The 12,775-nt window shown below is 39.4% G+C and overlaps 1 protein-coding gene across 3 annotated transcripts in view; it reads right to left on the reverse strand.

Annotated features, from left to right (window-relative positions):
* Positions 1 to 4,367: 4,367 nt before the first annotated feature.
* Positions 4,368 to 12,775, reverse strand: part of FAM114A1 (family with sequence similarity 114 member A1) — a 75,664-nt gene continuing 67,256 nt past the window's right edge. For all 3 annotated transcript variants that reach the window (XM_084627264.1, XM_084627263.1, XM_084627265.1), the window contains 2 exons: positions 10,643 to 10,696; positions 4,368 to 7,218 (listed from right to left, as the gene is read on the reverse strand). In XM_084627264.1, coding sequence (XP_084483390.1) covers positions 7,117 to 7,218; positions 10,643 to 10,696 — 156 coding nt within the window. In that variant the 3' untranslated portion in view covers positions 4,368 to 7,116. The remainder of the gene's footprint in view (positions 7,219 to 10,642; positions 10,697 to 12,775) is intronic.

Below are 12,775 nucleotides of genomic sequence, written 5' to 3' on the forward strand. Positions count from 1 at the left end.
AGCATTCACATCCTCTGCCCCTCGGTGCGCTTCCCACAGCAAGTCCACCCAGGCAGGGTCCTGGGGAAGCCAGAGGGTCCTGTACCCCAACTTCGCAGTCAGACGTGACTCTCAGCCAGCCAGTAAAACAGAGGTTTATTAGATGACAGGAACATGGTCTAAAACAGAGCTTTAGGTACAGAGAACAGGACCTCTCAACCGGGTCCATTTTGGGGGGCAGTGAGCCAGACAACCACGTCTGCACTTCACGCCACGTCCCAAGCCAGCCCAAACTGACTCATCCTCCACCCCCTCCTCCTCTAGGCTTTGTCCCTTTCCCGGGCCAGGAGGTCACCTGATTCCTTTGTTCTCCAACCCTTTAGCTCTCATCTTGCAGGGGGGAAGGGCCCAGGCCATCAGTTGCCAGGAGACAGAGTGTCGGCCATTTATGTACACTGGCCCTTTGCTCTGCAACAATTACACCCCCTTATCCCACCACCTAGAAACTTAAGAAATGCATAGGGGAAACTGAGGCACCCCTACAGTATTCAGAGGAAACATTAAGAACAGTCCCACTTCGTCACACAGGTCAATTCATGGGTGGGACCAGTAGGGATAGGAGAGAGGAACTCTAAAGGCAAGGACGTATGGGAGAGACGTTGCTCAAACAGAGACAGGACAGAGTCTCTTCAGGCAAGGTTGCTTGGGTGAGACCCTGCTCAAACAGGGAACAGTCAGAGGGAAGAGGACTGAATTTAAGGAGTGAGCTGGCTGGATTGCTGGGACACCAGAGAACCACTGAGGACAAAGAGTCTCCAGGGAGAAAACCCTGGTGGCACTGCTTTATAACAGGGCAGAGATGGACTTAAAGCTAGTACAGAAGGGGCTGAGAACTGAGCCCAGAGACAGGGCTGCAGATACCAACAAGGGCACAGCGATAGTCCTTTTTTGGACCTTTGTTATCCTGGAAGGGGGTCATCCATTTAGATGATGTGTGACTTAACTGGAGAGCACTGAAGACCCGCCTGATGAGGGTAACAAACTACAGGGGACACCAGAGAGAGGATGGGATCATACCCAGCTGATACGAGGTGCTCATGAGAGGTGAATGCACCACGTTATGGGCACATAATAAATGGATAAAAATCTGGCTAACCGATAGGTCTCATAATTCCGTTTACAAATATATTATCACTGAGCAGATTTGTTTCTAGTGGGGTTCCAAAGGGACGGGTTTTTGGGCTGATGCCATTTAACAATTTTATCAATGACCTGGCAGAAAACATAAAATCATCACTGATAAAAGTTTGCAGATGACAAACAAATTGGAGGAGTGCTAAATAACAAAGAGGACAGGCAATTGATACAGAGCCATCTGGATCACTTGGTAAACTGGGCACAAGCAAACAATATGTGTTTTAATATGGCTAAGTGTAAAGGTGTACATGTAGGAACAAAGAATGCAGACAACACTTACATGGTGGGGGACTGTATCTTGGGAAGCAGAGACTCTGAAAAAGATTTTGGGGTCATGGTGGATAATCAGCTGAACATGAGCTTCCAGTGTGACTCTGTGACTGAAAGGTTCTTGCAGTCATAAACAGGGGATTCTCAAGTAACAGTAGAGAGGTCATATTACCTCTGTATTTGGCATTGGTGTGGCTGATGCTGGAATACTGTGTCCAGTTCTGGTGTCAACAATTCAAGAAGGATGCTGATAAATTGGACAGCGTTCAGAGAAGAGCCATGAGACTGATTAAAGGATTAGAAAACCAGTTTTCTAGTGACAGACTCAGGGAGCTCAATCTATTTACCTTAACAAAGAGGCAGTGAAGGGGTAACTTTAGTCTCTTAAGTACCTACATGGGAAACAAATATGGGATAATGGGCTTTTCTGTCTAGCAGAGAAAGGTACAGAACACTTCAATGGCGGGAAGTCAAAACTAGACACATTCAGCTTGGAAATAAGATGTAAATTTTTAACAGTGAGGGTAATTAACCACTTGAACAACTTACCAAGGGTTGTGGTGGATTCTCGATCACAGGCAATGTTAAAATCAAGATTGGATGGTTTTTCCAGGAGATCTGCTTTAAGAATTATTTTGGGAAAGTTCTATGGCCTGTGTTATACAGGTCAGGCTAGATGATCTCAGTGGTCCCTTCTGGCTTTGGAATCTATTGAGAACTTAATTTCATCTGATGAAGTGAGCTGTAGCTCATGAAAGCTTATGCTCAAATAAATTGGTTAGTCTCTAAGGTGCCACAAGTACTCCTTTTCCTTTTGTGAATACAGACTAACACGGCTGCTACTCTGAAACCTATGAGCCAAATGTGCCTCCACTCTGTCATGCACAAGAGAACGACCTGTCATTTACTTGGGCGTAGTGTCCTCATGCTTCCCCTTTTCAGCAGCAGCAGCTTTCATTCATAGAGTTACAGTTAGCCGTTATTAGGGGGTTTGTTTTGTTTTCTACAGTTTATGCACTTTACTATGATGTTACATAGGGAATAGTCTCATTAAGTTCTGGGCTGGGGGGAAACAATTAAAAACTGGAATGAATAGACCTCAGCTCCATTAGTGAATCTTCTCCAGTGATGGTAATGGGACACAATCAAAGTGGGGAAACTCCTCTATTGCTGATTTTTTAGCAGGTCTGCACTTCAGAGTGAAGGGCTGGAGGTAAATACAATAGGGGGAAGTGAGCACTGCAGATCGAGTTTGATCAGTTCTTTCAAAGTAACTGCCCTCATTCCTTTGTGTTTTATTTCTTTGAATGTTCTGATCTTTGCCTCATCTTCTTCATGCTTAATTTTTGTTTTACTTCAGAAAGACTGTGACTCAGATCCTGCTGGAACTAATTCAATATCATCTCTTCATTATTTTGAACAATGTTCAGCACTTAAAAAAAAAAGTCTCTTCTGGTACTGTCATCAGACCTTAAAAAAATAAATAAATCTCCCCTTTGCCACAGATCATGTCCTTTTTTCTCCCTGCCTGGCTTGTGAATACAGCTGAAATAATGACTATTTGCATTTTAATTCCACATTTATGCACAATCATCAACAACCATGACAGTTACAGCAAAATTGTTGATATGCTGAGTCAGGTATCAAAATAATGCAAATACATAGGGCCTATGATAAGAGTGGTTATTTTAGTCATCATATTCTCAGTAGCAGAATTTGATTTTTAGGTAAAAGAAATATACTTGTTTAAAGTCCAGAGGGCTTTCCAGTCAGATCGCAACCATTTCCAAGTAGGTCAAATTAGTTGACAGCGTCACTTTAAGCCTTGCTCTGAGATGGCTTTAAAAAGATCTCAGAAAAGTCCTTACCCAGTCTTTCCATTCCTTTGAGACCAACGGAAGAGACAGGGCTGTCATTTTGAATTAAAAATAGAATGGCTCATAAATACTACTACTAGTGGGTGACTGTTCATGTGATAAAAAGTGCTTCTGTGAGTCAGACAAAGGTAAAAGTTCTCTAATGTGTCAAAACAGGACTCGTCTACCTTTCAGACTCATTAAAGCGGTTATGAAGCCTGACCTGCTGATGACACTGGCATCATTAATAAAACATCTGAAATGCTGCTGGCTGCAATCATCTATTACAAGTAAAAAAGAAAGAGGTACGTTTTACAATTTAGAAAAAGATAATCAGTGGCTAATCTAAGGGACTTCAAAAAAGTGGAAGTGGCAGTTCCTTTGTTCAACTGTATTAGGCAGTGGATGCAGGAGTCAATCACTGAGAAAAGCCATTTATAATTGAACAGCAAATAGCAGCAACAAATAAATTATACCTTTCTTTTTTCCATTTTGGAAAAAAAATGCAAATACTTTTGATACAGACATATAAAAAATGCCCTGTCAAATAGTTTGAAACCCAACTAAAATATGAGCTAGAAGCAGTCACCTGAAATAGCTGGGATTATTTGCAGGTTTGCAAATGTGCAGACATTCCAGCCCAAACACTATTTCAATCTAGTGCACGTAAAAGCCTAGCTTATTCTGAAGCCTTCATCTCTGGATAGTAAAAGTGAATCATTACTCAACAACCAAATATCATGTTCCACAATATGAAAAATTGGTTTGTCCATGAGTATAAGTGACTTTCATAAACACGATTTTTTTAAATTAAGTATTTAGGGTTTAGTAGTTTGAGATTTTCCTTGTGCAGATTTTACAAGGAATTTCATATATAGTTTTCTTTTTAAAAAAAATTATTTTCACTTAAGGTCAAAGCACTGATACACTACATGCATAATTTAAGTAATACAGTGAAATCTGTTCTAAAAACCACCTTAAATAAGAAATCCCCTGTCTCAAATAATTTCCCTCAACAGCTCCTTACAGTATCCCCTAGGGTTTCCCATACAATTCTGTTCAACCTTTAGTTAAAAGAACATTTTTATTATTATTAGACAACCGATTTTTGCTGTCCCCTTCAGTGTTTCCTTGTCAGGTTCAACTATATGTATCTTGCTCTGGACCCCAGAGAAAACCTGAGACACTTGCCCAATTTTAAATTCAAAAAGATTAACCTCTGCATAGGGGTAATATGAAACTGCCATAACTATTCCTTAGTAACGATTCATTTGACAGCAATAACACACTTACCCATACCGAATGCACAATTCTGATATGTCTGGTTTGGACTGAAAGGCTTTTCTCAACTATAATTAATGGTTAAACTAATTTAAAGTCAATAACATCTAAAACGTAATAACTGATAAATAAAGGCACTTTGCCTTTTGTGATACTCTCTCTTTAAAATGAAAACAGGGTTTTAATCATGCACTGTATACTGGTTTGACAACATTGTGATTAAACAAAAATATTACTTTAAATAACGAGGTACCTGTAGCAAGGCACTAGGCCTTGGAGGCATGCGCATATCCCAGTGCACCCCTTGTGGACTTGTGCCCTTTAAAACTGGGAGCTGCAGGTGCAGGGCACATGACTAGAAGAAAACATGTGACCTGGTATATGGAAATGAAGTACAAAGCTTCTTCTCTCTAGGGCAGGGGAACAAAAAGGAGAAACCTAGGTTCTAGGAAGTCTTAGTGTGGGTCTCTCTGTAGTAGCTACGTGGGGCTATCAAAGGGGAAGGATGTGTCCTCTCCCTTCCCAACTGGTTGAGGCTGGGAAAAATTTGGGCAGTTAATACCTAATATTTCGAATTTATTTGCTTTTGTTTTGGGACTAGTATTTGGAAATAAAACAAGCCTTGAGTAAAGAGGGCTACTGTTGAGAGCTTTATTCTACCTTCCCAGCCAGTAAATTTGCCTACCAGTTTACAGTAGCTTTTCTACACTTTCCCAAGTGCTCCTCTGTTTCATATTGGGCTATTATTTCAAGATGGTGTAAGTAACAATGAATGTCAGGTTTAGCTTACCAAGTTCAGCTGCACAGGCAGAACAGAAATTGTGCATAACAAACCACAGAACTACATAATGAGTATCTCCCATCTAAATGATGAAATATTAAACACAGTCACTACACAGATAACAGCAGAACATGGACCTCATTATGTAAGGCAGAGACACAGACCTGCTTTCTGTCATCTCTTATTTAGGCTCCCTACAGTTACCATGCCTACGCAGATAGATGACTTCTCATTTCTAACAAATACAATTATAACATTTCCTAGTATTCTATTCGGATTATGTTTATGATGTGTGAACACATTGCTTCAACGATTAAATACATTCAGATATTAGCTACAATTTTACAATATTTAAATAGAGCTCATCACTATATCAATATGAATTACAGTTATATTAGTTAAATTCTAATTACATTAGAAAAATGTAATAAACACGGACAATTCAGGAGAACCGGCTACTTAAATAATTGAAGGTTTGTATTGTCATGAGATAATTTTAACCTGGGCAAAATAAACCCTGAGGCTGAAGACTGCAAATTTATTAAGCCCAAATATGGATATCACCAAGTTTAACACAAGAACCCTTAAATTACTGTTATACTGAAATGTGCTTTCCACCCTCTCAGGTTGGCTCTGTGCACAGAATTCCTCTTCCATATTCCCACAACATGCTTCAACTTGTGACCTCCCCACCTTGTCACTCCACCCAACTCAACCTTCTCATAACTCCTTCTCCTCCTCTTTGACCCTTATAGGAAAACTTAGTTCCAATCCCTCCCTAGCAGTAATCCATTTTATTAAAAAAAACCTGTATTTAAAGTCCAGATTTAGGTGAAATGATAGATTGGGGAGAAGGCTGAGAAGATGAGGCAATTTGTTTGTTATGGGCACACAGATTGGGAGTTCTGTCAACTAAAGTGAAGGTATTTTCTGATTTACTGTGTAGTTGTGAAATAACTATATGATTACTCTACAAATCCCTCTACTCTGGTCTTTAATGTCTTTCGGCCAGAGTGAAGGGACTGGCATAAATACAGTAAGTATACAATTATGGGTTAGCACGTGTACAGTTTTGCCTACGCTCTAACTGGCTCAGACAATTTCACTTCACTATATTGTCTGATATGCATATTTTTCATAATTTTCATTAGCTTAAGTTTGCTTAATGTTGTACAGCTCTTTGAACACCAAAGCATGGTATGAGTGCTAAGGATTACTATCAGACTGTCACTGAAGAAATAATACTGGAATGCTCAAAACAGAGTTCATTTGCTTAAGTTAACTTGAGAGTTAATGAAGGTTAAATACAGAAACTAACTTTCAAAAGTAAACATTTTAAACTGAGAATTAAAATGAAATGGTGCATCAGGTCCAAAATGTTTAAAAAACATTGTTTTCAAATTTCCTTCAGACATCACTGTTTAGAATTGAAAGTGTCAACATTAATTACCTCCTTCATATTGAAGTCGATACTAACTTTAATAAACACTTCATCAGTTTAAATTAATGTGAAGAATATATACTAACTTGAAAAGAAATTACCTATTCTAGTAACTACATCTAGTTAAAGAACTTCTATTTGATTTTTCTCAAACGTTTTTCAGTACTGCATGTGCAAAACGGCTTTTAGTGTCCTCAAAAGGCCCCTCAGTGGCCAGACATCTTTTGTGCCATCTCTTCAAACTGTATACATTAAAGAGATTAGGTTTGTGGTTTCTTTTACACACAGTGATGACAACTGCTGGGAAACTGTCACTCTTGTGCTTTCAAACAATTGGTCTGGATATGTGAAATCTGAAGAACCGGAAGCAATAGCTGGAAAGCATCCTGAATATAAGTAGTGCTGTTGCAGCCCTAATGAGAGAAAAGATGTGATTCAGTAACATATTTTTCATGTACCTCAGTGACTCTATTCATACTCAGTCTGGTTGGTGCTACATCAGGATACAAATTCATGTGAGATTTTAAAAGCTCTATCCAACTACACTGGAAATCACAACAAGAACAGCCATACAGAGTCAGACCATTGGTCCATCTAGCCCATTATCCTGTCTCCGACAGGGGCGAATGCCAGATGCTTCAGAGTGAATGAACAGAAGAGGGCAATTACAAGTGATCTATCCCCTGTCCTCCAGTCCCAACTTCTGGCAGCTGGAGGTTTAGGGACACCCAGAGCATGGGGTTGCACCCTTGACCATCTTGGCTAGTAGCCATTGATGGATTTATCTTCTGTGAATTTATCAAATTCCTTTTTGAACGCTGGTTATGCTTTTGGCTTTCACAACATCCTCTGGTAATGAGTTTCACAGTTTGACTGTGCATTGTGTGAAGAAGTACTTCCTTCCGTTTGTATTAAACCTGATGCCTATTAATTTCATTGAGTGACCCCTAGTTCTTGTGATATGCAAAGGGGCTAAATAATACTTTATGTTTTCTGCATAACATTCATGATTTTATAGACCTCTTTCAGTCCCCCCTTACTTGTCTCTTTTCTCAGATGAACAGTCTCAGTCCTTTTAATCTCTCCTTCTATGGAAGATGTTCCATACTCCGAATCATTTTTGTCACCATTCTCTGTACCTTTTCGAATTCTTGTATCTCTTTTGAGATGGGGTGACCAGAATTGCATGCAGTATTCAAGGTGTGGGCATACCATGGATTTATATAGTAGCATTATGATATTTACTGTTCTATCATATATCCTTTTCCTAATGGTTCCTAACATTCTGTTAGCTTTTCTGACTGCTGTTACACATTGAATGGATGTTTTCCGAGAACTAACCATAATGATTCCAAAATCTTTGAGTGGTAACAGCTCATTTAGACCCCATCATTTTGTACATACAGTTGGGATTGTTTTTCAATGTGTATTACTTTGTACTTATCAACACTGAATTTCATCTGCCATCTTGTCATCTGCAAGTCACCCAGTTTTGTGCGATCCCTTTGTAACTCTCTGCGGTCATCTTTGGACTTATAAAATTAAGATAGTTATTGTCTGCAAATTTTGCCACCACACTGTTCATTCCCCTTTCCAGATCATTAATGAATATGCTGAACCACTGAGGTCTCAGTACACATCCTTGGGGGAACCTGCTATTTACCTGTCTCCATTTTGAAAACAGACCATTTATTCCTATGCTTTGTTTCCTAGCTTTTAATCAACTACTAATCCATGAAAGGACCTTCCCTCTTATCCCATGACTGCTTAGTGAGTTTAAGAGCTGAACAACCTTATCCAAGGCTTTCTGAAAGTTCAAGTACATATTTAGATAATAACTCTTTTCTTGTTTGTAAATAGTTTATAGCAAGCAAGCATAATTATATACAGAGGTATGCCATCCCCTCTGTTTGACTGTGCATCACTTCTAGAGAGAGTTGTGTGTGTAATGTAGGTGGAATACACCTCTGTGTGGTCAGGAGCAGAATCAACTTCCTCAACAAAAAGCATCAAAAACGAGTGAATCTTGCCATATGCTCAGGGTTTAGCTGATCGCCATATTTGGGGTCGGGAAGGAATTTTCCTCCAGGGCAGATGGAAGAGGCCCTGGAGGTTTTTCGCCTTCCTCTGTAGCATGGGGCACGGGTCACTTGCTGGAGGAGTCTCTGCTCCTTGAAGTCTTTAAACCACGATTTGAGGACTTCAATAGCTCAGACATAGGTGACAGGTTTCTCGTAGGAGTGGGTGGGTGAGATTCTGTGGCCTGCGTTGTGCAGGAGGTCGGACTAGATGATCATAATGGTCCCTTCTGACCTTAATATCTATGAAAATCGTTCCACCCACAGAGCTAATTTCAGACCTACTGCATGGGGATGTAGCACTGCTGAAATCAGTGAGTTTAAAATTATTCATATATTGCAGAATAAATACACAAGTATATTATTTTCTGAATTTCTAATACAATGTAGATCAGCTGCTCACGTTTCTTTAGTATGCTGTAATTCTGGACTGACTAATGGCAAATCTTCGTATGGGTATACAAGACCTGGATACCCCAAACTTTGTGGTATGGAGTGAGCCTCAACTTCAGATCCAAATGTTATGGCTCAAGCTTTGTTAGGAATTTATCCAAGAGTTATAGTACAGTAAAATGAGCCAACTTAGGTACCAGCAACTTTAATCTTTACACTACAGTAAGAGGAAATATAAAAATAATCTTTACTCTAAAGCTAGGAATCTTTACAACAGTGTTTTAAAATATATTGCTCATTTAATACAAAATAGTCTATTTGCTATTGAATATTCAGATAATAGCTCTTTTTTGTAAATGGGTCCCCAGTGTTAGGTTAAAGCTACATAGTAACAATATGCATTCTGTACTGTATAGATTTTTATGTTTAAAGAGAATATGTGGCTAGTTGGCAAAGCAAAAGAGTGAGTGCCACAGATATATTAAACTTTAATCCTATATGAGCCAATCAGTGTCTGTTGATATTATGGTCTCTTGAACTCCTTCTGTCTCAGCCTGAGTGTAAAACTGAGTAAAATGCAGGGACTTTCTAAAACTTACTGAGCCTTTCTTGGTCAAAACTAGAACTGGGTGAAGAATGAGAAAAAATATTCCCAAACATTTTGACTTCAACAGACTTTTGGTTTGAACAAGATTGCTCTTATTTTTATGCACTTGTGAACATTTGTACAAGTGCAGTTTAGTATGGTTGTACGTGTGTGGAATCATGGGCAAGATTAATTTAATCACAAAATAAAACTTGTTTTAGATCATTGTAGTGTTTGACGATTAGGTCAACCAATGAAGAAAGAGCAAAACTACTATACTTGAGTATCCTTGCAGCTCAAACTGTGAATACTGAATCCTGAAAGGCATAATCACAGTAAACTGGTTCAAGCTAACCATGAGCTGAAATTATTTGTTTGACAAATGTTTTATGTGAACAATCACAAATAATTAATAGATTAATAACCATAGTCTGTTCACAGGCAATATCTGAGCAGGAAAAAAGGCTAAACTTACTGAATAAATTGCACATTGTTAATTGTTCATCCAGCTTAGTCAATACATTACAACACACAGTAAAAAAAGCATTTCACTTCTGTCAGTGTTCTTAGGAATCCTGACAAAATTTAGTATTACTGCTCTAGTCCAGCATTTGTGGATGACTGCTGAACACAAAATGGAGTTGTTTATGAGATGGCACAGAATTACAATGCCATTACCATTACATTTTTATGGTTCTTTATAGGGACATAAATGTGTGTGCTTCACTTCAAAATGAGTTTATCAAAGTTTTTCCTACTGTGAAGAAACTGAAAGCTTACCTCTAATAGCACACTATTGACCATTGGGTTAAGGAGCTCTGCCTTTTTGTTGCTCTGTAGAAAGACAAATATTGACAAGATGTAATGCCAGGGCTAAACATAGATATTTAACAGTAATATATTTGCTCAGTAATGGATCAGTTTTGGCTGTATGAATTTTGTAAAGGCCTTGGCTCAGCTTGATTCTATTTGATGAAAATAAGGTTTTCAAGGAAATACACATATTCAAGATAATTTTAATACTATGGCATACTACTTTTGATATCATTTAACACTCATCTGCCTATACTTCTCTATTTGCCTTGTACTGGTATCACAGTGTACAAGATGGGCTCATTGTTTTATCTGATTCTTTGGCTATGTCAAATGCCACAGAATTTGAGGCCATCTGTAAGAATTTAGGACTGGTCAGTGGAGAGCATTTTTTTAAATGGTAGATGTGGTCAGATCCTCTTCTCTCTCTGCACTTTGCCTCGTCACATAATGATGGCAGACACGTGCAGAAAGAATTGCTTTCATCTAACACTGAATAGGGAACTTTATTAGAACAAATAAAACACAGTATTTTTTCAATTCACTGTAGAGCTTCTGCTTAGAACTTTCGCAGGCCCCCGTTCTGCTTGGTTTCTGTAACAGAGTTAAAGAAACAGGACAAATATTGTCACACCTTGTAAGCAGTTTAAGCACTGAAGTGTGTTTATGAAGAGGTACCATATATACTCGTTCATTAGCCCATTCGTTTATAAGCTGACCCCCCAAGATGGATAGGTAAAAATAGTAAAAACTGTATGACCCTTTCATAAGCTGACCCTATATTTCAGGGGCTGGCAAACTTTGGCTCCCGGCCCATCAGGGTAAGCTGCTGGTGAGTCGGGACGTTTTGTTTACCTGGAGCGTTCACAGGCACAGAGCCCCGCAGCTCCCAGTGGCCGCAGTTTGGCATTCCCAGCCAATGGGAGCTATGGAAAGTGGCGCGCCATTGGCTGAGAACGGTGAACCATGACCACAGGGAACTGAGGGACTCCATGCCTGCAGACGCTCCAGGTAAACAAAACAACAATGTATTAGATAGTCAATTCAATGATTTCATAGAGTTTAAAATCATCAAATTTTGGTGTAGACCTGTTTATAAGCCTACCCTTGCTCGTTGATGCGTCACTTTTTTACCAAAAATATTCAGCTTATGAATGAATATATACTGTAAATAGTATCTTTAAAAAACAGGAAGGAGAGAAGTGGAGGGAGTTTGGAGGGAAATGGAAGAACAAAAGAAAGTGGGGGAAGAGGAAGGGAAGGAGGGTAGACAGAGAAATAACAGAACAGTAGTTTTATTGTCCGAAACTAGAAAAGCTATTCCATATCCCCTTGTTTAGTTGATTATCAATAAACCGCTTAAACACAGAGAAAGTAGTGTCAATTAAACACTATTGATTGTAACAATCAATGGTAAGTGCAAGCAGGAAGAAAGAAATCTAGAGCAATAAATAAAGGATACTTCCTAGTTCTGAATAATTGCTGACTTTTAGGAACAAGGCCACAATTACACTATAATGACTATATGCCTGAATTATATAGCACTGCTGCTATTCTGATGATAGAGCTCTTCCATTCTAAACCACTACTGCAAAGGCCTGTGGCATTCCCAGACAGTTACCTTTTGTCCAGAATCAATCCAGCTAGGTATGTGAGTTAGCCAAATATGTGGAAAATTGGGTTGGTGCTCAACTCCGTGCACATTATAATTATCATGTTAGATGCATGTAATTTGCATTCAGTACATCCTGAGACGGGAGCAGTGTAAAGATGTACTGTCCCTGTGAGCAGCTCAAGGAGGAACTGGACTCCCTGTGACACCATTTTTTGCTGAGCTCCCATCCATACAGCCTGTACAGTCCTGTTGGATGAGGCTTCCTGCTCTCCCTAGTGCTGGTGGTGAGCCAACATCATTTCTTTCCCTGCTGGCACAACGTTTGCTCCTGAAGGCACATATGGATGGGGCAGCAGTTCTGCTGCACCAAGCACAGGGCCTGAGGCTGTCCCCTGCGTGGAGCATACTGGGGGTGGGAGAGCTCCTTGTGCCCAACTTCTCATACCCTGCACAAATGCCAGTGATAATTTGGCCCTGAATTCTGT

The sequence above is a fragment of the Lepidochelys olivacea genome (assembly GCF_965140295.1).
Source record: "Lepidochelys olivacea isolate rLepOli2 genome assembly, chromosome: 4".
Taxonomy (NCBI): domain Eukaryota; kingdom Metazoa; phylum Chordata; order Testudines; family Cheloniidae; genus Lepidochelys; species Lepidochelys olivacea.